Source organism: Psammomys obesus, unplaced genomic scaffold, assembly GCF_907164565.1.
Source record: "Psammomys obesus unplaced genomic scaffold, mPsaObe1.curated_primary_1811, whole genome shotgun sequence".
In the NCBI taxonomy this organism is placed as follows: domain Eukaryota; kingdom Metazoa; phylum Chordata; class Mammalia; order Rodentia; family Muridae; genus Psammomys; species Psammomys obesus.
Window position 1 is genome coordinate 5,185,949 of NW_026592118.1, and position 27,802 is coordinate 5,213,750.

General features: G+C 38.1%; 1 protein-coding gene across 1 annotated transcript in view; it reads left to right on the plus strand.

Moving 5' to 3' along the window:
* Grid2 (glutamate ionotropic receptor delta type subunit 2) overlaps positions 1-27,802 on the plus strand; it is a 1,513,832-nt gene that overhangs the window by 746,356 nt on the left and 739,674 nt on the right. The window contains exon 3 of the mRNA XM_055612670.1: positions 26,342-26,626. Within this exon, the coding sequence (XP_055468645.1) occupies positions 26,342-26,626 (285 nt within the window). The remainder of the gene's footprint in view (positions 1-26,341; positions 26,627-27,802) is intronic.

The window sequence follows — 27,802 nt, forward strand, 5'->3', positions numbered from 1 at the left end:
TGTGTGTGTGTGTGTGTGTGTGTGTGTGTGTGTGTGTGTGTGTGTGTGTGTGTGTGTGTTCTGTGTACATATGTGGAGGCCAGAAGACAACACTGGGTATCATTCCTCAGCATCATTAAGCAAGGATCCCAGTAAGTCCTGGGGATCCACCTGTTTCATCATCCCTCACCCCAAAATTACAAGAATGAGCCACCATATCTGCAGTGGACATGAAACAGGTTTTCAAGCTTATAAACTTGAACACCTAAACTCCACATTTTCGGTTCTGAGTTATTCCTCGAGGCCGCAAAAGTTAGTTTTGACACAGTGTTATTCTCAGTTAGATCATTACTATCTTTAAAAGTATAGAATAAAATCCTGCATGTATACCAGTAAATCAGTTTCAGGAAAACTGGTTTTTATGACACATGGCCCCTCACCCGCATAGTGCACAGGTGTTCCACTTCAAGGCCTTTTCGCTGGCAGCAGTAATAGTGGCTTTCTGTCATGCTTTCGATTTTGACGAACAAAAGTTTTCCTTTTGACAGATGAAACTCAATATTAAAAATCCACCCTGTGGGAAGAATTTGGAATTAGGCAGTCCCATTTTGTCCTGAATTAAGAGAGGTTGGCAACAAGTGTGTGGCTGCACTCAAATATTATAACTAATATCATAGACAGGACATTTTTCTATTTCTGAATGCAGTAGCGTCTGTGTGAACACAGTCCTTGAGGAATATCCGTAGGTGATGCTGCACAAAATATGCTTATTTGGTGGTGAAGCAAATCTCAGATACTTTATTCAGAATAAGCAGTGTGTAGTTCATTTCTCTAGAGATCTTGGAAATTTCATTTTATTTCCACTTAAATTTTTCACCAAATTTATATTTATGTTTACAGAGTGAATCATTAGATCTTACCTGAGTGTGAGAAAATGGCTAGCTGCTTATTATTACAGGAAAAAGAAAGCAATACTCACTTCTTAAATAATTACTTTCTTCTTTGCATGTAATTACAATTCTACCTAAATATTTTTACATTTCTAAAACCAATGAAGGCATGTATTCTCTACCTATACAGCTGCTTATCACTTTCAAATATTTCAAATATTTCATAACTTTTTTGGGGGGAGCAGATTTTCAATACAGGGTGTCTCTGTGTGCAGCCCTGGCTGTCATAGACTCACTTTGTAGGCCTCACTGGCCTCGAACTCACAGAGAACCTCCTGTCTCTGCCTCCTGAGTGCTGGGATTAAAGGTGTGCACAACCCCACCAGGCTATTTTATAACTTCTAAGCTAGCCGCTTTCTATGACCAGCATTTTCCTGATGGTTTAATAACTGACACTGGCAGTATTATTGTGGCTGTTTCTTCCCCCACTGTTTATAGAATTTTCTAATGCATGATTATCATTTTGTTCATGTATCTCATGAGTATGTTTGCTTAATTAGAGTCAGGGTTACAGTGTCCTATATCAAAAGGTTAAGTCCTCTAAGTAGTATTTTTACATTTAATAGTAAATATATAGTGTATATGTCACAATTAAATACACTACATAATTCAATGCATTAAAATACAACATTATTACACTGAAGATGCAGTTCAGTTGCCAGAATACTTGCCTGGCATGTACCAAGTCTTGGATTTATGTCAGAATTTGGGAACGGTCTCCAGAAAATTAGACATACATAGCCATAGTTTTTTATATGGTAAAATTTAAGGCCATTATGGTCTACATGACACCTTGTCTTCCAAAAAAAAAAAGTGAAGAAAATGTTATAGTGCTGTTACACAAAAATGAATACAGAGAATAAGATAAATAATAATAATAATTTCTGTGTAATTTTTCATGCATTTGATTTTTTCTGTTTTGAAATATTAGAGTAAGATGCCATCATGATTCCTTGGGCTTTGGACATAAATGCTAATATTATAATTTTATTAAGACAGAATTTTGTTTCCTAGAAATACCATTATTTTGCATCAGCACTTACTGGCTATTTCCTGGATACACTAGTTAAACTCAGAGCCACATAGTCTATAGATTGTTCATTTGTTCACCATACATAACTCCATTTTCTTGAGTATTTCCTTGAAAGTCAAGAACCTTCATGAAACCTTCATGAAACCACAAAGAACAGAGCAGGTGACATTACAGAGTTGAAAAAAGTAAAACACAGCCAGTGAGTGACTAATGACTGCATTAACCTAAATTTACAGTTCCCTTTTCCCTGAAAAAGAGATTTTTTTTTTGTCACATCCAAAATTTTAATTGGAATGAAATGACTGACATAATTTTCCAAGAAATTTGTCTCATATTCTTGAGTGCTTGGCATCAGTCTTTGATTACATACATTAGCACATATTTGAAGATATTTAATGCTAATGAGCCAGTGACATTTGTTTTTAGTGTAGTTATCACTAACTTAACTTTATCTGTAATGAGTCAGTTGAGGAATAATCTTATGGTAAGTTAATTTATTCTTATGTCCAATAAAGGGTTTTTTTAATTGTTTTTTTTTTATTAAAAATGGAAATGATACTCTAAAAGTAATTTAGTGTTTAAGAACAATAAAAGAGACAATTTTCCCCGAGGGTGTAGCTCCTGATTGAATAAAATGATGTCTAATGAAAGTTGGAGGTGGTCCCATCCATGAATATTTGGGTATCTACCATTCTTCATTGATACCTCTGTCTGTGTGACCATATGATGGAAAGGGCATAAAAGCTCTGCCATGCTTCTTTTATAAGAGACCTGATTTCATCAAGGTCATCTCATTAAGGTGGGAGACTTGGCCCTCACAAAGTAATCAAAGCCCCTACATACCTACTATCACCATGAGATTTCAATACAAACATATGAATTATAGGTAATACATCCATTCAGACTGAAGTAGATATGATTCAGCTCAGACTGTAAAAAAGTACTACCTCTTATCTTTATTTTCTTTCTCAAAAAGTTTTTTCTTTGGTTCCTTCCTTTTTTTAGTTTTTTTAATTTTATTTTTAATTTATTTTTATATTAATTACAGTTGATTCACTTTGTATCCCAGCTGTAGCCCCCTTCCTCATTCCCTCCCAACCCCATCCTCCCTCCCTCATCTCCTTCCAAGACCCACTCCAAGTCCACTGATAGAGGAGGTCCTCCTCCCATTTCATCTGCCCTTAGCTTTTTAAGGAGTCAGGACTGGCTGCAATGTCCTCTGTGGCTGGCAAGGCTGATCCCCCCCTTAGGGGGAGGTGATCAAAGAGCAGGCCAATCAGTTCATGTCAGAGACAGTCCCTGTTCCCATTACTAGGGTACCCACTTGGATACTGAGTTGCCATGAGCTACATCTATGTAGGCATTCTAGGTAATATCCATGAATGGTCCTTGGTTGGAGTATCAGTCTCAGAAAAGACCCCTGTGCCCAGATATTTTGGTACTGTTGCTCTCCTTGTGGATTTCCTGTCCTCTCCAGGTCTTATTATCTCCCCCTTCTTTCATAAGATTCCCTGCACTCTACCCAAAGTTTGGTTATGAGTCTCAGCATCTGCTTTGATACACTGCTGGGCAGAGTCTTTCAGAGACCCTCTATGGTAGGCTGCTGTCCTGTTCCCTGTTTTCTCCTTCTTCCAATGTCCATCCTGTTTGTCTTTCTGAGTGAGGATTGATCATCTTACCCAGAGTCCTCCTCCTTGCTTGGTTTCTTTAAGTGTACAGATTTCTGTAGGTTTTTCCTATATTATGTGTAGTATCCACTTATAAGTGAGTGTATACCATGTGTGTCTTTCTGCTTCTAGGATATCTCACTCAGAATGATCTTTTCTAAATCCCACCATTTGCCTGCAAATTTCATGATTTCCTTTGTTTTTAATTGCTGAGTAGTATTCCATTGTGTAAATGTACCACAATTTCTGTATCCATTCCTCCAGTGAGGGACATCTGAGTTGTTTCCAGGTTCTAGATATTAAGAATAAAGCTGCTAAACTGAATCCAACATAGTTCCTTCTTCTCAGAGTGTTCTTTTCATTCCTTCTCACTTTCCAAATCAAACTTTCTTCAAAATGTCTTATATGTTCACTCTGCAAACCTTAACCATCCTTAAACATCATCTGTTAATTTAAGATGTTACTGGATTAGTCACTGTCCTCAGTGTTCTGACAACATCTCTGACATAACTGAAGGAAGAGTCTGTTTTGCCTCACAGCTAGAGAAGGTTAAGGCTAAGTTGCCTTGGTTCCATGTGCTTGGGCACAATATGGCATCAGGGGCGTGGCAGAGGGATTTCTTTACATCACAGCAGACAGAAGTGGAACCTACAGAGAAACTGGGGACCAGGGAAGACCTTCAGTGCGCATCCTCAGTGACTACCTTTAATTAGGACAACATCACAGAACATTCAACACTTGAGGTTGTAGAGTAGTAGTTTTCAACCTTCCCAATGTTGCAACCTTTTAATCCAGTTCCTCATGTTGTGTTGATGCCCAACCAGAAAATCATTTTGTTGTTGTTTCAAAACTGTAATTTTGCTATTGCTATGAATCATAATGTAAAGAGCAGATATGTCAGGTATCTGATATGCTGACCAGCAGTGGGATTGCATTGCAACAGAACCCCCTTTGCAGAGGATGTTTCACTTTCAAACCGTAAGAATTGTTCTTCTGCCTACGCTTAATACACATCTTCTTGTTTGAAGTCTCCACAGTCAATTCAAGTCACATTGACATAAATCACACAGCACGTGGCCAGCTTTAATCCATGTAACATTCACATATTCAGGGACATATTTTTAAGTAAACACATTGTGTCTACTTGATTAGAACCTGGTGACCTAGACATTCAGTGAAACTGTCGCCCTCCAGGACAGGTGGCATCTTTGTTGACACGTATATTTTCTGCTCTGGCATAATTTAGTCAATGGAACACCTGAATGTGGACTTTAATCTCCAGCTTTCACTTATACAATCATTTCCCTCAAGTAAAAAAGTAGAATCAAGTGAATAATGACAACATAAATTAATAGAGCTTTGCCTTGGCAAGTGTAGGCAGATCTCTGTCATCTGTGTGTATTGGAAACCTGCAAGATGACTAGGACATTATGGCAGTGGTTTATTTCACATGTGTCTGAGATGCCAAAATGAAATTGAGAAAAAGTAGAGATGAAGTCTCAAAAAACATGAAAACTGCTGTCATGTCATTACTACTGCAGATAAAAGGTTTTCTTTGTTTTATTTTGTTTTTTCAAGAGAACCACATGACTCTCATTAAAATGCTTTGTGGGTACCATTTTGGAAATGTTCCAAGTGGTATATCACAGCAGATGCTGTCAAGTGTAATACATGAAATGCCTTCTAGCAAACCCCAGGAAAAAGGGTGTTGCCACGAGAAGCAGTGTTTCTAGGGATGATGGCCTTGATACACAACCACTTAAAACCCAAGTCCTTTCTCAAAGTCATGTCTTTAAAACAGAAAAAGAAAACTCTTAGTAACAAGAATATTTGAACTTTTATTTTTCTCTTCTAGGGAGGAGTGAAGGGGAGGGAGTGGAGCAGCCACACACTTGCTGGGATCATGAACAAGCTGTGTGATGGGAGCAAGGTGCTATGATTGCTAGGCGTGCTGATGCTGGTTTTTGCTGGTGTCAGTGCTTATGTCAGCCTGTGTTTGGATTTGTAACTTTCTTGAAAAGAAATACTATTTTTCATATTTAACTGAATTTAACCAAAGAAGTATCATATATATGTATATGTATATGTATGTATATATATATATATATATATATATATATATATTTGCACACACACACACATATATACATACATATAAACACATGCCTTTTCAACAATATACATGGAAGAGAAAGAAGGTACATGACTTACCGAGAATTGGTCTTTTGAAAAACTCATCTCAAATTTCATGCTACAGTACTCAGGAATTATCTCCCTTTGCTTCCTAATCGGTGTCAGCAAAGGCCAAACTAACTACCCAACTAATACACCGTGGCACATCTTGTAAAGCACAAAGAACTTTCTCCCTAGAGAGACTGTGCTAAAAGGCATAAGTGAAACCGCAATGTGGAGGCAGATGCCAGGTGACAAAGGAGAATAAATCCAGTGCTTTTCATGCCACCTGACGTGTGATTATGAATGCGCAGTGGCAGTGGTAATGGATTCATGAGTGGTAAGTGTGCTCTCCCTTCTGTGGCCAACTTATTCATCAAAGTAAAGTAACAAATTAAAGACTGAGGACAAACATTAAAAATCACCTTGCAATGAGTTGAAACAAATATATTACATTATCATAATCATGAGTTTGTATAGTTGCCAACAGATACATTGAACTGGAATAGATATTTTAGAAGAAAAAAAAACCTAATTCAGTACATCAAAAACATAATTTTAAATTGAGTAATTTTAATCAAATAAAATTGTGAGCACTTTAAAAATCAATGCTTACAGACTAAAGTGATAGCAGACTTGATGTTACACTACCTGGAGGGGACAGAAACTACACAAGGAGACCAATAGAGCCAAAAAATGAGTCTCTTTAGGACCCATACCCCAACCAAGGACAATGTATGAAGAGGACTTAAGCCCCTGCTCAGATGTAGCCCATAGATTCAGTCTCCAAGTGGGTTCAGTAAGGGGAGGAGGGGCTTTCTCTGGCATGAACTCAGTGGCAGGCTTTCTGATCACCTCCCCCTGGGGGGTGCAGTCATGCCAGACCACAGAGGAAGACAATACAAGCCAGTCCTGATGAGACCTGATAGGCTAGGGTCAGATGGAAAGGGAGGAAGACCTCCCCTAGCAGTGAACCAGGCTAGGGGAGGGGCATAAGGGGAGAAGAGGAAGGGAGAGTTTGGTTGGGAGAAGATGAGAGACGGGGTCACAGCTGGGATACAAAGTGAATAAATTGTAATAAATGGTAATAATAAAAAATGGCAAAAAAGCTTCCAAGAAGCAAACAGTATGCAAAAAAGAATGGCATGCTTTATTGCATTGCTCAGGATAATGCATTGACAATTTAAGACGCGTATTGAAGTCTTCTGCACACCGAGCTCCTGTTAGAGTGAGAGCAATGGCAGGTCTCCCCTCGAGGCTTACATATGTTAATCCCATTACCAATGAATACCACTACTTCCAAGTGGCACGCACAGGGAATACCAAGTAGCTGCTTGATGCAAATGGATTTGGGTCTGGCCTGGATGGATTAGGTCAGCAGAGAACCAGGTGTAAAGTATGGTAACAACAGGCTGCCTAGGGTGGGGCTGTGGCTCCTAAGGGACCTGCATTTAGTAAGACTCTAAGAGGAAAGAGGAAAAGTGAGGAAGAAACACCGCCCCCCCCCAGAAGAATCCCTAACATTTCAGCCCACTCCGAAATACAATGGACATGTGCACTGGAACAATCTAAAGCATGAGATGAAAACAGAACAGAACCATGCAATTACGAGCAGCTGAATTCTTGGCTGAACCGCACACTGGAAGGAGTGCAGAAAGGGCACCAATGGCCTCTGCTTTTCTGCAGTCCCTACATCAGTCCTTGTGAAATCACAAGACATACTCAAGTGCAAATACAGGCCATTCTTTGTCAAAATGTGAAAGTGTAGAAAAAAATGAGTCAAAGAGGTAGGCCGAATCCATCTCCACAGGCTGAGTCTGGACCTGCAGGGGACCTCCACTTGGGTAAAAATCCAACACATTTAGAGGGCCTGGGATATAGGTGTATGTACATTCACAAATGTACATGGGTAGCTGCCAAGAAGTTAAAGCTTTTTTTTTTTTTTTTCTGGTTTAACTGATAGAAGGGTAGGCTGTTTTCAATATTCAGGCATATTGTTTCTGCAGGTGGAATGAAATGGTCAGTCTGCAGCCAACCAACCTTTTGTGTCTAGAAGTTGTTAGCTAAGTTAGCCTCAGTTCCGTGTGACCCAAGGGTATGATCCAACAGAGAGAAGACCAAAAACTGTATATTGATTACTGCCTAAGTATTTGCACTAGCAAATGGTACTGCAAAACTCACTGTAGTTAATATGAATAACAGGAGGGCATAAACAGAAAAAGGATTTTTTTTTTAAATTTCTTAACAAGGTTGGAGAGATGGCCCAGTGTTTATGAGCATTTTCAGCGCCTACAGGAAGGCAGTGATTGGACCCAGGATGCGCATGACAATCATAACTGTCTTTAACTCCAGTCCAAGAGGATGTGGTGTCTTCTGGGCTCCATAGGCACCACACACACACACAGTGCGCGTATGTGGATTCAGGCAAACTCTCACCTGCATAAATTAAAAGCAAATCTTTTTAAATCACTAAACAGAGCAATTAACATTGACAGGAAGTATCTCAGGCTGAGTTCAAACTCACCTAAAAAAAGGAAATTATGAAGATTAGAATGAAAGTCAATAAGCAGAACAAAAAAGCTAAAACAGAAAATCAACGAAATAAAAAGTAGCTTCTTTGAGAAAATTGATAAATTGAAAAACAATTAGCCAAATTGACCAGGAGCAACAAGTTATGTAAATTACCATAGAGAATACTATACATCCTTTAATTTAATCAAATTTAATAACCTAGATGAAAAGAAAAAGTTTTTTGAGGTATACAATCTACCAAAGTTCACCCAAGTGGAAATAAAATGACTATCCCCATAAGTACCTTAAAGAAAATGTGTAATTATAAATTCTGCATTGAAGAAGTTTCATTGGTGAATTCTAGCAAGCATTTAGAGAAAATGTGACCTTAAGTAAACACTCTCTCTCACACACACACACTTCTAGAAACCAGAAAAACTGTGGCTGCCTTCTACTATTTATTGAGACATACAGCATTCCAAAAAGGACAGCTTAACATTTGGAAGACAATTGATTTCATAAAAATCAGTAGTAAAATAAAAAAAAATAATGTGATTGTATTAATAAGTGTGGGAAAATATTTTTGCATAATTCAACATTCATTATTTAAAAAAAATTAAACTAGGCACATGATTAATTCTAACATTTAGTACAGTGAGGCAGATGGATCCCTGTGAGTTTCAGGATAGCATGCATGGTCTACACAGTGAGTCCCAGGAGACATAGGGCTACATAGAAACACCTTGTTTTATTTTTTTCTTTTCTTTTTTATTCTTTTTTTTCTTAATATATTTTTTCAATTTATTGCTTTTGGTAGGATCGTCATTTTCTTTCTTTTTTTTTCTTTTTCTTTTATTTTCTTTTTTTAATTTCTTAATTTTAATTTTTAATTTTTTAATTTTTAATTTTTATTATTAGTTACATGTTATTAACTCTGAATCCCAGCTGTATCACATTCCCTCATTCCCATCCAATCCCACCCTCCCTCTCTCATCTCCTCCCTGCCCCTTTCCAAGTCCACTGTTAGGGGAGGACCTCCTCCCCTTTCATCTGACCCTGGTTTATCATGTATCTTCAGGACTGGCTGCAAAGTCCTCCTCTGTGGCCTAACAGGACTGCTCCTCCCTTGGGGAATGGGGAGGTCAAAGAGCCTGCCACTGAATTCTTGTCAGAAATACTCCCTGTTCCCCTTACTAGGGAAAACCAGTTGGTTACTGAGCTACCATGGGCTACATCAGAGCAGAGGTTCTAGGTTATATCCATACATGGTCCTTGGTTGGAGTATCAGTCTCATAAAAGACGCCTGGACCCAGATATATTTGGTCCTTGTGGAGCTCCTGTCCTCTCCAGGTCATACTAACTACCTCTTCTTTCATATGATCCCCTGTACTCTGCCCAAGGTTTGATTATGAGTCTCAGCATCTGCTTTGATACCCTGCTAGGTAGAGTCTTTCAGAGGCCCTCTGTGGTAGGCTCCTGTCCTGTATTCACTTTGTATCCTACCTGTAGCTCTCTCCTTCCTCTGCTCCCATGCCCCTGTCCCACCCATATTCTTCCCCAAGTCCACTGATAGGGGAAGTCCTCCTCTCCTTTCTTCTGATCCCAGAATATCAGGTCTCATCAGGAGTGGCTGCATTGTCATCCTCTGCAGCCTGGTAACACTGCACCTCTCTGAGGGGCAGGTGATCAAAGAGCAGGCCAATCAGTTAATGTCAGAGACAGTCCCTGTTCCTCTTGCTATGGAATCCACTTGGACACCAAACTGCCATGGGTTACATCTGAGCAGGGGTTCTTGATTATCTCCATGCATGGTATTTAGTTGGAGTATCAGTCTCAGAAAAGACCCCTGGGCCCAGATTTTTTGGTTCTGTTGCTCTCCTTGTGGAGCTCCTGTCTTTTCCAGCTCTTACTATTTTCCACTTCTTTCCTAAGATTCCCTGCACTCTGCCCAAAGTTTGGCAATAGATCTCAGGATCTTCTTTGATACCATGCAGGGTAGAGCCTTTCAGAGACCCTCTGTGGTAGGCTCCTGTCCTGTCCTCTTGCTTGTTTTCTCCTTCTTCTGATGTCTATCCTCTTTGCCTTTCTGAATGAAGCTTAAGCATCTTGCCCAGGGTCCTCCTTCTTGATTAGTTTCTGTAGGTATACAGATTTTAGTATGGTTATCCTATATTATATATCTAATATCCACTTATGAGTGAGTATACACCCTGTATGTCTTTCTGTATCTGGGATACCTCACTCAGGATGATCTTTTACAGTTCCCAACATTTGCCTGCAAATTTCATGACATCCTTGTTTTTAATTGCTGAGTTGTATTCCACTGTGTAAATGTACCACAATTTCTGTAACCATTCCTCAGTTGAGAGTCATCTGTGTTGTTTATAGATTCTGGCTATTACAAATAAAGCTGCTACCAACATGGTTGAGCAAATGTCCTTGTTGTATACTTGAGTCTAGAAGCGCTAAAGCTGGATCTTGAGGAAGCACTATTCCTAATTGTCTGAGAAAGCACCAGATTGATTTTCAAAGTACAAGTTTACATTCTCATCAGCAATGGAGGAGGGTTCCTCTTTCTCCACAACGTCTCCAGCATGTGTTGTCACTTGAGTTTTTGATCTTAGCCATTCTGATGGGTGTAAGGTAAAATCCCAGAGTCATTTTGATTCACATTTCCCTGATGACTACAGATGATGAGCATTTCTTTAAGTGTTTCTCTGCCATTCGATGTTCCTCTATTGAGAATTCTGTTTAGCTCATTTAGCTCCTTAGCTCTTTACCCCATTTTTTTAAAACTGGGTTACTTGATTTGTTGCTGTTTAACTTCTTTAAGTTCTTTATATACTCTGGATATTATCCCACTGTCAGATACAGGGTTGGTGAAGATCCTTTCCAATCCGTAGGCAGTTGTTTTGTTCTGATGATGGTGTCCTTTGCTTTACAAAAGCTTTTCAGTTTCATGAGGTCCCATTTATTGATTGTTGCTCTTAGAGCCTGTGCTGTTGGCTTTCTGTTCAGGAAGTTGGCTCCTGTGCCATGAGTTCAAGGTTCTTCCCTACTTTTTTTTCTAACAGGTCTAGTGTGTCTGGTTTTATATTGATGTCTTTGATCCACTAGGATTTTAGCTTTATGCAGGGTGATAAGTATGGATCTATTTTCATTTTTTACACCAGCACCATTTGTTAAATATGCTATTTTTTTTTCCATTATATGGTTTTGGCGTCTTCGTCAAAAATCAGATGTTGTAGGTGTTTGGGTTTATTTCTGGATCTTTGATTCAATTCCATTGATCCTGATCCTCTAGTCTTTTTCTATGCCAGTACCATGCAGTTTTTATTTCTGTTACTGTCTAGTACAACTTGAGATCAGGGATGGAGATATCTCCAGAAGATCTTTTACTGTAGAGGATTGTTTTAGCTATTCTGAGTTTCTTGTTATTTCATATGAAATTGGAAATTTTTCTTTCAAAGTCAGTAAAGAATTGTGTTGGTAATTTGATGAGAATTGCATTAAATGTGTAGATTGCTTTTGATAAGATGACCATTTTTACTATGTTAATCCCGCCAAGTCATGTGCACAGGAGATCTTTCCATCTTCTGATACCTTCTTCAATTTCTTTCTTCAGAGACTAAAAATTTTTTTTCATAAAAAAAATTGGTTAGAGTCACCCCAGGGTACTTTGTGGCTATTGTGAAGGGTGTTGTTTCCCTAATTTCTTTCTCAGCCCTTTTGTCTTTTTTATACAGGAGGGCTACTGATTTTTTATTTTGAGTTAATTTTTAATCCAGCCACTTTGCTGAAGGTGTTTATCAGCTGTAGAAGTTCCCTGGTAGAATTTTGGGGTCACTCAGGTATACTATCATATCATCTGCAAATAGTGATACTTTTACTTCTTCCTTTCCAATTGGTATCCCCTTGATCTCTCTTAATTGTCTTATTGCTCTAGTAAGAGCTTCAAGAACTGTGTTGAAGAGATATGGAGTGAGCAGCCTTGCCTTGTCCCTGATTTCAGTGGGATTGATTTAGGTTTCTCTCTGTTTTGTTTGATGTTGGCTATAGGCTTGCTGTATATACAATTTACAATGTTTAGGTATGTGCCTTGTATCCCTGAACTCTCTAAGACTTTAAATGAATGGGTGTTCGATTTTGTCAAATGCTTTTTCTGCATCTAAGAAGATTATCATGTGCTTTTTTTTCTTTCAGTTTGTTTATATGATGGATCACATTGATAGATTTCCTTATATTGAACCACCCCTTGCATACCTGGGATGAAGCTTCCTTGGTCATAGTGGATGATATCTTTGATGTGTTCTTGTATTGGTTTGCAAATATTTTGTTGAGCATTTTTGCATCAATGTTCATAAGGGAGATTGGCCTTAAATTCTCTTTCTTTGTTGGGTCTTTGTGTGGTTTAGGTACCAAGGTCACTGTAGCTTTACAGAATGAGTTTGGTAGTGCTCCTTCTGTTTCTATTTTGTGGAATAGTTTGAAGAGTATTGGTGTTAATTCTTCTTTGAAGATCTCGTAGAATTCTTTGCTGAAACCATCTAGCTCTGGGCTTTTTTTTTTTGGATGGGAGACTTTTGATGACAGCTTCTAATTCTTTAGGGGATATAAGACTATTTAATTGATTTACCTTGTCTTGATTAAGCTTTGGTAAGTGGAATCGATCAAGAAAACTGTCCCTTTCATTTAGATCTTTAAATTTTGTGGCATATAGGCTTTTGAAGTAAGACCTAATGATTGTTTGGATTTCTTTAGTGTCTGTCGTTATGTCCCCCTTTTCATTTCTGATTTTGTTGATTTGGATAGTGTCTCTCTGCCTTTTAGTTAGTTTGGCTAAGGGTTTGTCTATTTGTTGATTTTCTCAAAGAACCAGCTCTTGGTTTCATTGATTCTTTGAATTGTTTTCTTTGTTTCTAATTGATTGACTTCATCCCTGAGTTTGAATATTTCCATCCATCTACTCCTCTTTGGTGTGTCTGCTTCTTTTTCTTTCTAGGGCTTTTAGGTAAGCCATTAAGTTGCTTGAATGAGATGTTTCGAATTTCTTCTTGAGGGTATTAAGTGCTATGAACTTTCCTCTTAGCACTGTTTTCATTGTGTCCCATGAGTTTGGGTATGATGTGCCTTCATTTTCATTGAATTCTAGGAAGATACTAATTTCTTTCTTTATTTCCTCCCAGCTGTCATTGATTAGCGAGTTGTTCAGTTTCCATGTGTGTGTAAGCTTTTTCTACTATTTCTGCTATTTCTGTTGTTGAGGTCCAGCATCAGTCCATGGGGTTCAGATAGGATACAAGGGATTATTTCAATTTTCTTGTACCTTTGAGGCTTGTTTTGTGACCAAGTAGTATATGCTCTATTTTGGAGAAGGTTCCATGAGGTGCTGAGAAGGTAAATTCTTTTGTGTTTGGGTGAAAGGTTCTATAGATGTCTGTTAGGTTCATTTGATTCATTACCTCTGTTAGAGTCGTTGTTTCTTTGTTTAATTTCTGTTTTGTTGACCTGTCCTTTGTTGAGAGTGAGGTGTTGAAGTCTCCCACTATTAATGTGTGGGGATCTATGTGTGTTTTAAGTTTTATTCATGTTTCCTTTACAAATTTGGGTGCCCTTGTATTTGGGGCATAGATGTTCAGGATTGTGATATTTTCCTGGTGTAATTTTTCCTTGATGAGTATGAAGTGTCCTTCCCCATCCCTTTTGATTAATTTTTGTTGAAAGTCTATTTTATTAAATATTAGAATGGCTACTCCTGCTTGCTTCTTGGGTTCATTTGCTTGGAAAACTGTCTTCCAGCCCTTTACTCGCAGGTAATGTCTCTCTTTGTAACATATGTATGTTTCTTGTATGCAACAGATTGTTGGGTCTTGTTTACACATCCATTCTGTTAGTCTGTGTCTTTTTATTGGAGATTTGAGTCCATTGATGTTGAGAGAAATTAATGACCATTGGCTGTTAGATCCTTTGATTTTGATGTTGGCTGTCATAGTATGTTTGTGTGCTTGGCTACTTTTAGTTTTGCTTTAGTGAGTTTATTTATTTCCTGTGTTTTCCTGAGAGTAGTTAGATTTTTTGGGGCTGTATTTTTCTTTCTAGTGTCTTCTATAATGTTGGATTTGTGTATAGGTATTGTTGAAATTTGTTTTTGTCATTGAATATCTTGTTTTCTCCTTCTATGAGGATTGAGAGTCTTGCTGGGTATAGCAGTCTGGGCTAACATCTGTTCTCTTATATGTTACTTGGCCTTTTCCCCATGCAGCTTTTAGTATATTTTCTTTGCTCTGTAACTTTACTATTTTGGTTATTATGTGGTAGGAGGATTTTCTTTTCTGGTCTAATTTTTTAAATGTTCTGTAGGTCTCTTGTATTCTTATAGGCCTCTCCTTTAAGTTGGGGAAATTTTCTTGTATGTTTTTGTTGAAAATATTTTCTGGGCCTTTGAGGAGGGAATCTTCTTTTTCCTCTATTCCTATTATTCTTAGGCTTTGTCTTTTTATGCTGTCTTGGGTTTCCTGTATGGTTTGTGTCGGGAATTTTTTGGATTTCTCACATTGTGTCCTCCACAGCTGTGATTCTTTCTTCCATCTCTAGTAGTCTGTGCTTACCTCTATAGTTCCTGTTTTCTTTCCTAAGTTCTTCCTCTCTATGACTTCCTCTGTGTTTTCTTCAATTTTTCCCATTCTATCTTCAGATCTTTCACTGTTTCGTTGATTTCCTTAATTTGTTTGGCTGTATTTTTCCTGTTTTTCCTTCAATTCCTTCAGCTGTTTCCTTCAATTTCCTTCACATTCCTGTGTTTATTTTATTTCTTTCAGTGACTTAATCATTTCCTCTCTGAAATTCACAAACTGGCTGCTGCTTCCTGTATTTTTTATGGACAGCCATAATCTGTTTGACTTTCTCTTCTTGTTCTTTACCTATTTTATGTTTCCTCCATTATCCTCTACATAAGCATAGATGTAAGGTCATCTTCTTGAATTTCACTTATGTTGGGGTGTCCAGGGATACTTGCCCTTGGATACCTGGGTTCTGGAGATGCCATATTGCTTTACCTTCTGTTGGTTGTGCTTTTACACTGGCCTCTACCCATCTGGCTGTATCAGGTGTTTGCTGTTAATTTCTGGTGCCTGCTAGACTCCTGGGGTGGGGAGAATCCCTTTGGCACTGTTCTGAAGGAGGTCCACAGTTCAGTCTGGGTGGCGAGTAGAACACACAGGCATAAGGACATGGCTCTGCCTTGCTGGCTACTGTGTGCCTGGGTCCCAGCAGGAACCCGGCAACTTTTCCTGAGAACTTTTTTGGGGGGATGGGTCCGCTGAGTGCTCTGAGGTCAGACTTGTTGTTCCCCTCACTGTGGGGTTTCCACCCTACAGAGAAACTCAGTCTCTGGTGCCCTAGGGCCCTCATTTCTGTCTGGGATGGTGAGTCAGGCACACAGGCAGGACTCTGCTGGTGGGTGGGTACCCCACTCTGGGCCTGGCAGCTGCACACCCACTGTCACTGGGTCCTTTTCCAGGGATTGTCTGGGTGAGCTAAGGTTGGTCCTGATCGTTTCCTGCAAGGTGAAGTTTTCTCTCAACTGGAAATTCCAGTCTCAGGTGTTGTGGGGCCCACAGTTCAGTCTGGGAAGACGATCAGAGCACACTGGCATGTAGCTCTGGGTTGGTGACCAAGCACCTGGTAGGACCCAGAAACTCTTTAGCAGGTTAGCTGGGTGACCTGAAGCCCATTGAATCCCACACTGTGGGGTTTCCTCTTACCTGGGAAACACAATCACTGGTGTTTTAGGGCCCAGAGTTCCATCTGCTGGTCACTGTGCAGAACCCTGCTGTGCTGCTGGTCAGAAAGAGTGTCCTCCCAGCACTGTCATCTGGATCTGAAAAGTATAAGTATAATTCATCTCCTTTCTTCCTTTCAACTGTTTCCATCTATCCCTTTGCATGCTCTACCAAATTATTTGATTTCTATTTCTTAATCATTGCTGATGTGGTGTGTGTGTGTGTGTGTGTGTGTGTTTTAAATATAGAAATATAATATACTCAGGTAGCCTAAACTTGGCCTGAACAAGGGTAACACTTACAGATGTGCTAACCTGGAAGGTAGAAATCTCACGAGGACTCAGTCCTAGACAAAAACAAAAACAAACACATAGCATAAAATACAAGCAACTAAGGAATACTGAGAGTGGGAGAAAAAGTCTTCTCTCAAGAAACAATCCCCTCATTGTTTATCCAGTGACAAGTTATTAACCCAAAAATCATATGCTAGGAATAGCATTGACTTTCATTCTTTGTAAAAATATCTGAGCACCATGAGTAATGGGAAAACTAGCTTCAGAAATAAAAGCAAATTTCCTTATCTTTATAAGGAATATGATCCAAAGACATGATAGTTTACTTCTCAAAGATTAAGGATGGGGAGACACAATTAACACTATCTGTACCACATTTATTCAATATTGGACCCTTTGTTACAGCCAGTCCAATATGACATGAAAAAGAAAACAAAATAAACAAAAATTTTGAGTATATCACATGAAAAGGAAGAGGTGACACTGTTAAGTGACATTTGCAGTCATGTATGAATGTATAAAATACTTCATAATACATTTGAAAAATAAAATTCAAGATCTGGTCCTTGAACTCTACAAACTACTGGTTAAATTTTTTTTAACATAAAAATAAAAGAAAACACTATGAAGAATTTATGGTGGAAGATCTAGGATTGCTAATATGTCAAAACCATTTCCATTTATAGATTACTGAATTACTAATATAGAGTAGAGATGACGTCATAGCAGCCAGTGTGTGCAGAGACAGGGAGTCATCGTAGGGAGGAGTGTGTGAAGATAGGCTCAGCTTGTAAGAAGTTCATGAATCTTGAGAATGTGGGCTGTCTCCAAACTATTGAGAGTTATTTGGTTTTAGGCTTAAAGTAGGTAAAGAGTCCTCTATGTTCCTCACCCAGGTTCTTCTAATGGTAACTTTCACACAGCTACAGTAAAATTACGGTGAACAATCCATTAACATGAGGCATGCTGTTAGCTGAATTATACTGTTCATGGTCCATTAGCTTTTTACTTATACTTTCTTTTCTCTTCCTAGTCCTGCTGGGGCACTGCCTCTTACTCGTCTGTCATTTCTCCTTGGTCTTCTTCTGTTGCAATAATGTCTCTATCTTTTGTTGAGGATTTAAAAAAATTGGAATGGTGTAATGATTTTGGGGGTGGAGAGTAAGCTGGGAACTATTCATTAGCACTAGCTTGGCAAGTTTTGTAAACTACATTAGTACATATGTGAACTGAATGTAGAAATGGAAAACCATTTTAAGGAAAGAATAGTTTTAGGTACAATTACCAGTTAGTGTTATTCATTTTTGAGAGGCAGGGGCATGAGAGATGGCAGAAGAGATGACCTTTGTGTTTTGGTGTTGTTACTGTAGAAAAATGGCCATGATTGAAAAAGCAAAGTGGACAGTTACCAGTTATTCTGCTTTCCATATACACAACAGCAAACACACTATTTTTTTTTTTTGAGTCACAGCTCCATGTATCTTTGTCTCCAGCACCCCAATTAGCTCAGCTTGTCACTGAAGCTCTGATCCTCTTGTCTCTACCTTTCAACTGCTGGTGTTTCAGAACTTCACCATCATGCCTGAGTTTGCAGATGCAGGGCGTAAATACAAGGCCTTATATATTCTAAGCAAGCATTCTCCTAAGCTAGCTGCAAGCCAAGTTCTAACACAGTGTACCTTTTTGAGGATGATTTGGTTTATATTTTCATAGGATATAATCTGTTGAAACATATTTTTTGTACTTTAGAAACAACACGGAATCCAAAACATTTCCTATTATACAGAATAATAATTTTATTCTAATACACTTTTGACATATCTAATATATTTTCCTACATGTGTGCCCATTCAGAGGCAACCATGTATTGTATGTATATGTACACATGTGTAATCATACATGTGGATGGCAGAAATTGATGTCTGGTGTCTTGCTCTATGGCTCTCAATCTTAGTTACTAGACAGGATATCACACTGAGGCCAGACCTCACAGCTTGGGCTAGTCCAGCTAACTAACTTGTCCTGAGGATCCTGTTGGTGCCTCCTAAGGGTTCAGATTACAGGCAGCTTTCCATGATTCCTCACCTTTTATATGGAGCTGGGGATTCAAACCATGGTGCCCGTATCTGCTTGGCAAGCATTTTATCCACTAAGCCACAGCACCTGCGCCTATTTGCTTTTTATTATCGCATGAGTTTAAACTTGTACATGTTAACCCTATTTAATATTTTGATACAAGTATATATTGCATACTGTTTACTTCAGAACCTACTCAACATTTAGAATTTCTTCATGCTTAAAAACATGGAATATCCATTCTTACAGCTTTTAAGAATTGGGAAATCAATGCCTAGAATGTCTATTTTTTCTTTTTTTCCCTTTTATTTATTCATTTGTTTTATTTATTACAATTTATTTACTTTGTATCCCAACTACAACCCCTCCCTCGTACCCCCCAAAAACTACCCTCTCTCCCTATTCTCCTCCCATGTACCTCCCCAAGCCCACTGATAGGGGAGGTTCTTCTCCCATTCCATCTGACCTTAGCCTATCAGGTCTCATCTGGACTGTCTGCATTGTCCTCCTCTGTGGCTTGGTAAGGCTGCCCCTACCTCATGGGAAGGTGATGGAGAGATGGCTCAGCCATGAAAGGCTCACAACCATAAATACCTATAATTTCTATAACATGATGGGTAAAATTTCAGAGTGAGAGGTACATTCCAATGTTGAATATTGTTCTTACCAAAATCATGCCAAATCTTCACTTTTTGTTATTTGGGGATAGGAAGATAAAGGTGTGTTTTTATCACGTAATCTGTTTTTTAGATAACATTGCTGCATCTGTGAGTGAGTGAGTGTAGGACAGGCAAAGTTTTGAAACAAGCTGATCCTTTCTAACTCTGCAGGCTGCAGGAAGAACAGCTTTCTAACACGTGTGTAGTGTAATGTTACAGCGGTAAGAAGGAGACCACTTGTACAATAATTTTCAAACCATTGGAGAGCTTCAAATGTTGTTATATATTTAACATACATAAATGGAAATTAGCAAGTAGGTGACACTCTCACTATTGCCGAGCCCACTGTCCCTATCTATGTCCTCAAAAACTTGTCTTTAAAACCAAAACCAAATAAAGAAAAAGTAACACTAAAGACAGATATTCTACTCATACATAACAAAAAAGTTAAAATTAATTTATGTAACTTATACTTTAAATTTCTTATAAACACATTTTATAGTGTTTAGTTCAAGTAGATGGAAATCAATGTTAGTTTATGAATTTACATTTCTTCACCAGAAAGCTAATTTTCATTGTCTTGTCAATAACTGTAATCTGTTTAAATATTAATTTCACTGGCTTTTAGGCAAACATTTTGAGGACAGCAAGAAATTTTTTGATATACTGTTTGTGTATTGAAAATCAAATTATAAATTTAAATGTGGAATTCAGCCAAATATTCTTTTTCATAGTTTAATGCAATCTTGCTATTATAACTATAGTAAATTACTTTTGAGAACAAGAAGCTAAAATCAACTTTAAAAAAAATACCATCCATTAATAATATGGATTTATTGAAAGGCTACCAACTGATAGCTATACCTTTAATTGATATCTGAAGATTATTGAACACAGAATACAGTATTGAAGTACTCTAAAGTATAGTCTTTCCTACTGTGTTAGCCTGGTTTTGCTGCCCCAACAGAAATTAAAGTAATGAGTAATTTATAAAAAGTTATTTCACATAATCCTGGAAACTGAGTTCAAAATCAAGGCACTGACATGGATGGAGGTTTTCTTACTCATCATCTGATAGAAAGGGGTGCAGAAGAAGTAAGAGGACAAGAGAAACCAAACCCATTCTTTTAGAAGGATTAATTTTCAACTTTAAACCATTTCTGAAGGCATTATCCCATGACACTAATGAGTCCCATTAGGTCCCAATTCCTACAATACTGCATTGGGGATCAAGTTTTACATGCTTTATACATCTTATTTTTAACTTAATTTTACCCACTAAAGGAAAAAAGACACTGTGCATAGATTTAGAAATAGAAACAATAGTGTATGCAAACATCATTTGACTTGAATGAATTACAGAATTACACAGCCAACTTCATTTCCATAACTGCTTAATGTCCAAAAGTGGCAAAGTATTGCTGATTGCAAATGCTGTTATGGAATTAATTTTTTAAAAGGTGTGCTCTTTCAGCAATTAGAGCATGCTCCAAGCATCTCTGATGTAAAATCTTGAACAGATGGAGTTATAAACCAGCAAGCTGTTGCATATGGTCTGGGTGTATTGATGGGGATGGCATGCAGGCACATACATAAAAATCACACAGCCTGAAGTATCAGAGAAAAGAATATGCCACTGAGAAGTCCTTGGCTTAAATGGGGAGACAACAGAGGCCCCTCCAATCTTCCCAATCCAGTAGCCACCCTCTTCCTCATGTGCTGGTAACTCAATTCTATGGAAGCAAAACTAAATGATCCAGTGTTTTAACTTCAGATTTGATGTTTCTGCCAAACATAAACTCTCTCTGTTCCCTGTGAAACCCCCTATGTTTATAGTTTCTCCTCAGCTATCATGAGTTGTACTCCTTACAGTAGCTTTCATCTAGGACAAACAGACTAAGATCAAGGCAGAACAATTAGATTCCTCTCTGTGTTTCAAGCAGCATTTTGCATTGGTAATCAGTTTCACACTGCAGCCTTGAAGAGGCAGCAGAAGGTTGCCCTAGAGACAGTGTTTTATGCATCTCAATGGAACTGTGTTTTGGGGTCCCCCAGTTCCAATCCAGTCTGGGCTGATAACCTCTTTCTTCTGTCTTTAACAAGACTACTTGGGTATTTGTCAACCCAAATCACACAAGGAAGAGAGAACCTAAACTAAGGAATTACTTCTATCAGATTGGACTGTGGGTCTGAAGGACATTATTGATTGGTTTGAGAAGGTCCATCCCACTGTAGGAGGTGCCAGTCCTAGGCAAAGCAAGTCATGGAGTGCAAGCTAGCAAGCAGTGCCTCTGTGGTTTCTGCTTCATTGCTTGAGTTCCTGCCTTGGCTTACTTTGATGATGAACTGTAACCTGTGAGCGATAGATTCTTCTCCAAGTCCCTTTTGGTCAGTGTTTCTTGCAGCTAATTATAAGACCCCCCACCCCCACCCCCAAGTACTGACATAGACAAATTCTAGTGTTTTTCCCTATGGAGAACTCTGTCTGTTTCAGCCATATGAAATTTCTCTTGTTTGCTTTCTATGGTGGATGGTATAAAGAATCTTCAACCATTACTTAGATCCAAACTTTTCTACCTTTTTCCCACTCTTAAAGTATTTGTATGTAAATTGTTTTCAAATCTTTTTGTGTGTGTGGATTTTTTCCTTTTTTATTTTTATTAATTACATTTTATTCACTTTGTATCCTCCTGCAACTCTCTCCCTCTTCCCCTCCCAATCCCAGCCTCCCTCTCCCTTCTCCACCCATGTCCCTCCCCAAGTCCACTGATAGGGGAGGTCTTCCTCCCCTTCCATCTGACCCTAGCCTATCAGGTCTCATCAGGAGTGGCTGCATTGCCTTCCTCTGTGGACTAGCAAGGCTGTTCCCCCAACAGGGGGAGGTGATCAAAGAGCCAGCCACTGAGTTCATGTCAGAGACAGCCCCTGTTCCCATTACTAGGGAACCCACTTGGACACTGAACTGCCATGGGCTACATCTGTGCAGTTCTAGGTTATCTCCGTGGTTGGAGTATCAGTCTCAGAAATGACCCCATGGACCCAGATTTTTTAGTTCTGTTGCTCTCCTTGTGGAGCTCCTGTCCTCTCCAGGTCTTACTATCTCCCCCTTCTTTCATAAGATTCCCTGCACTCCACCCAAAGTTTGTCTATAAGTCTCAGCTTCTGCTCTGATACCCTGCAGGGTGGAGCCTTTCAGAGGCGCTCTGTTGTAGGCACCTGTCCTGTTCCCTGTTTTCTCTCTCTTCTGATGTCCATCCTCTTTGCCTTTCTGAATGGGGATTAAGTTATATAGGTTGGAAATTTTATAAGAAGAAAGAACATTCATTACTCACAGGGTGTAACTCTCCAGTCTTTCCCTATTAAAAATTTCCCAAAATGATTTTACCTTTTTTATTTTTTCCTCAGAGTCTTTTTCCAGAGCGCTGTTTTATATTGCCACCTCAGCAGTAAGGCATAGCACAACAGCTTCACACCTCCACTGCATCATCTCAAAATTACAATATCAACCTTAAGTTAATTTATAAGTCTTATTATACACAGGAAGACATAAAAGTAATAATGAAATGGAGACAAAGTGTAGCAACACATAGATATAATATTAGCACTCAGGAGAGGGAGAAGCCAAAGAACCAGAAGTTCAAGGTCATCTTCTGTTTCATAGAAAGTCCATGGGCAACCGGAGTTACAGGAAGACTGTGTCAAACACTGTGTAGATTATAATACATTAGTGATTAAATCCAAATTACCAATTGTGCCTCGGTATCACATTAAGGAAAATAAAGGAACTTAACCTTGGAGCCATTTAACCAAGTCCACATTTGAATTCTCTTATTTCTCCTCTTCATAGATTTGTCCTATCTCTGTAACAGAGACTAAACCTTTGTCTGCTGAAGGGCTGTCTTATGAATCTATTTGTCTCTCTGTGTGTGTGACTATTCTGATGAATATCTGATTTGTTGCATGAGATGTGTGTGACCAGTTCTGTATGTGCTGTGTCTGTGTGTCTGTGTGTTTGTGTTCTTGTGAGTGGTGTCTGTCAGTAGGAGTAGCATGACAGTCTCTGTCTTTCTCTAACGAAGGGTTTTGTTCTTTATTTATTGAAGAGCAGGAAAAGCATCATGGGATAATTTAGAAAAATCTTTAAAAATTTTTGTTTGGTTTTTGGATTGTTTTCAACATAATATTTTTATTGCTTATTTGTGAATTTCACATCATGCATCCCAGTCACACCCTCTTCCCAGTCCTACCAGAGCCACTTTCCCCTCTTATAAGGACCTCACAAATTAAAAGAAGAAGAAAAGTATACAATTTGTGTTGCTCATATACTCATTGGTGCATGATCAAAAACTCCCAGTGGCCAGCCCCTTAAAGAAAGCTGAGTCCTTCCCCACCCCTGATAGAAGCCATGCTGAGCTCCATAGCTTGTGCTGTTGCTAGAAACCATGTGGAAGGCTATTATTGCTTCAGCTTAATGTAAACATCAAAGAAGTCATGTTAACAGAGTTTTGTAAGAGAATAAGTTCCTGGTTCCAACATATGCCAACTGACCCATATAACAAACATCATTGTTTATCAACCAATACCCCTAAAATTATTGTTTTCATAGTTTATGTAGTGGCTTTTGACTTTAGTATTTGCTGCTTTCAGCAAATGAAATACATGCATTGTTTGGGGCAGGGACATGAAAGGATATAAGATTGCAGCTGTGTATTAGCTTGGGTTCTAAGCATTGATTTCACGGGAAATTCAAGGCAAGTTAAAGTTAACTATTATATTGTTATCTTAAGGGAAGTTTGGGTTTGAGTGTACAATAGGTTAGCAGACAGCATGCATTATTGACTTTGGCTCTGAGGCCCAACAAAAGTTCCAGTCTCTTAAGATGTGAGAGATATTTTCAGAATATTTTATCAGCACAGAAAACAAAACAGAGTAAACAAAAACACATAAATGATGGCATAACAATACACCACAAACACAATTGGGCTCCATGTTTTTGTTTTTTATGTGTGCACATTTTTTTAATTTTGATATTTTTCATCTTATTGGTTGTTTGGTTTAATTCATGTGATTTCAATTTTTTGAGAGAGAGAGCACAAAAAGTAGGGTGGATAATGAGGAGAGGAGGACCTAGGAGAGAGTTCGGAGAGGAGAAAGAACATGATTTAAAAGATAAGAGAAATGTAAATTAAAAATATATATTTAAAAAAAAGAAGATGAAGCAGGCTGAGTGAGGCTGGAGAGCAAGGCTTCTGCATCAACTCCTAGCTCTAGGTTCCTGCCTCAAGTTCCTTCCCAGACTTCTTTCATTAATTGACTGGCATGTAAAAGCATAAGATAAAATTAACCCATTACCCTACCTAAGACATGCTCTAACAAATTTTGCAGCTAAGTATGATTAACATGTAACTTCCTAAATTTATATTTCTAAAGACTAAAACCAACGCTTTTCTTATATTGTCATACATGAAAAAATATAATAAACAAACTGAAGTTTTTGATTGAAAATTGGAACATTGTGTTTGTTCATTTGTTTTCAAGACAGGGTATTTCTGTGTAACTTTGACTAAAGTCCAGACTTGCTTTGCAGACCTGGCTGGTCTCGAACTCACAGCAATCTGCCTGCCTCTGCCTCCCTGTATACTCGGAAAACAGGTGTGTGCCATCCATGCCTGGCAAAAGTTGGAACTTAGTAACTTCTGTGGTTTATGGTTAAAAACTGCTTTTTACTTGTAATGATTACAATACCTTATTTGAATCCAGCTGTATATGCATTAAAGCATTTCTCTGGGCTAGATGAACCAAGCTTTTATATAAAACCTTTAAATATTAGTTTTCATTTGCATTTGTGAATGGTTTATTTAGCATAGAAATGAAATAAACTTTGACTGGGCTTTTTGCATACATTCCTTGGAACTATTAGTGAACATAAATTCATATTACTTTTCAAGATGTTAAAGTTACAATCATGAGTAGAATATGTGGTATTTTTCAAAATGTCAACCTCAGCCTCTTATATTCTAATTTAATTCCTCCCAAATGAGATTGTGCATATGGAGTTGAAGTCAAGGCAACCTCTCATGAGTTGGTGCTTGAAAATGTGTTCTCAGTGATTATTGATTGTCATTATAGGCATGGAATTACTCACTGTTAATCACAGGAAACACACGTGATACTCATGTGCTTAGCCTTCAACTTGCCCTTCAAATCAGCCTTCATTAAATTACCTATTAATTATACAGAAAGGTTAGCCTTTTTTCTTGTTTATTTAAGTTTTCAATGATTGTATAAACCAACCTTTAATAAATTCTAAATTTTGGGTCAGCCTAAACAGTCTAAAATATGAAATAAAAGGAAAATAAGTTATTACAGCTGATTATTTTAAATGTAAATATTTTGCCCTTTTTTTGAATTTGCTTTTGAATTTATTTATGCCCTTTCACCTTCAAACATTGGCATTATAAACCAGTACTTATCTTTTTAAATACATATGTTGTGTGTTTATATTTGAATATATTTATATTAGGTCTAGCTTTAACTGTGAGGTAAATGAATTTACATACACAGAAAAATATAAATAAATTGATATGAATTATATACAGTAGCAACTGTAAATTGTTCATTTAAATGCCAGAATGAGATTATTGATAGAATTTAATGTTTCATTTTTCTGAGGATTTTTTCTTAAAGAAAAGGGCAAAAACACTTTATTTTTCTAGGTTATTGAGAGACAGAAATGTCACGTGGTTTGGAGTTCCATGATGGTCAAAAGTTTCTCTTTCCAACTCTTTGTCTTCCTTATCACTCATCAGTTTACACATTAGATACTTTCTAAAAACTTGTGTTATATATTAGGCAGGTATTCTTCTGAATCATGAAGTGATAATTAGACAAGTTTAGCTGTGACTAATTGAGTGTCTACCATATGAGAGACAAATGATAGACACTGGTTTATTTCTAATCCTCACTGTAATCCCTCCTGCTGTTCTGACCTTTTAATATGGGCAGATTGAGCCCAGAGATGCTTGAGCAGCACTGCAGAGCTGGTGGAAGCAGAGCTCTTGATCTGGATTCCAGAAGCTCTTCTTAATTCAAGGGTGTTTTCATACAGCATGTTTATATTTTTAAAGATGGCACTTAAATGACTCTGTAAGCTATTGGTTCTCAGAAAGGAAAAATCACACAAAGCCCACTGACCTTGGGGTTACTGTGCTCTCTTGCAGCATGTGAACTTATGAACCAGGGCATCTTGGCCCTGGTGAGCTCCATTGGTTGCACATCAGCTGGGTCCCTTCAGTCCTTGGCAGATGCCATGCACATCCCACACCTCTTCATTCAGCGCTCAACAGCTGGGACCCCAAGAAGTGGCTGTGGCCTCACCCGGAGCAGCAGGAATGATGACTACACTCTTTCAGTTCGTCCACCGGTCTACTTGAATGAAGTTATCCTAAGAGTAGTCACAGAGTATGCATGGCAGAAATTCATTATCTTCTATGACAGTGAATATGGTAAGTATTGTGATTGAGGAGGTTCATAAGGTAATGCTTGCCTGAGAAGCAACTCCATTAAATCCTAAAAGTTTTTAAGGAACTTACTAATCATTTGTGGTTTTCTTCCTTCTACTATACCTCACAGCAACAAACAAACAGTACTATTTTAAATGCTATTGAGCTCATCCTCTGTATTAAATACCTCTGAAGTAAAGCATAAATATAAATATCTCTTGGAATGTATAACACACACTTGTTATCCCAGCACTTGTAAGGCTGGGGGAAAAGATGGAGGGTTCAAGGCTAGCTTGGAATATTAACAAGATGCTGTTAGTATTAAATAAATAATAAACAAACAAACAAATAAGTCTGCACCTAACTCTCTGTTTAAACCTCTTTATAAGTAGTCTGACTACAATATATCTTGAATTAAAAAGAGAATACAATCTTTTAAAATGCATAACTCTGTGATTACGATGATGATGAAAGCATGAGAAGATCATAGAACACTGGTAAAAGGAGAGCCTCTTTTCTTTTATTGAATAAAAGTGAAAATCTGACAAGCTTGTTTATAGAGTTGTTGTGACATTACTACTAACTTAACGTCTTACCTGTTGTGGTTGATGAAAGTAGAAAATATTCTCTGCATGTTTTACTCGATATGAAGTGCACTAAAACCTACAAAGAGGTATGAACCAATATTTCTACATCACTTACTGTGGTACACAGAGTGCACTGTAGCATGGGGAGAAAACAATTTACCTCAGAATCTTTGCTTGTGATACATTAACACATTAAGAGAAGATAATATTTTGCTTTAAATTCTTTTCTGAAGCTCTTCAGTTTCTAATGATTCTCAAGCTCTTTACATGTAGTTCTCCCCTTATGCTTGTGAGGAGTGGGAGCAGGGACTGGAGCTGGATATCATCAACTGAGATTAAATAAATCCCCAAATGAAGGATTCATTTAGAAATGTTCTTCCTTTGAAGATTCTAAAATGTTTCTCTTCTGGGTCTTGTTTTTCCATTTTTATCAAAAGAATGTTTTTCTTGGCAAATAAGTTAATAAGCATGGAAAACAAACAAACATTCAAAGCAATTCTTTTTTCTCAGACTCAGGCTTTACTGTGAAAGTCAGACCAGAGGCAGACAAATAGACAAAGCTGAATGCCAGGAGGTTGGCAAAATTCTGGCA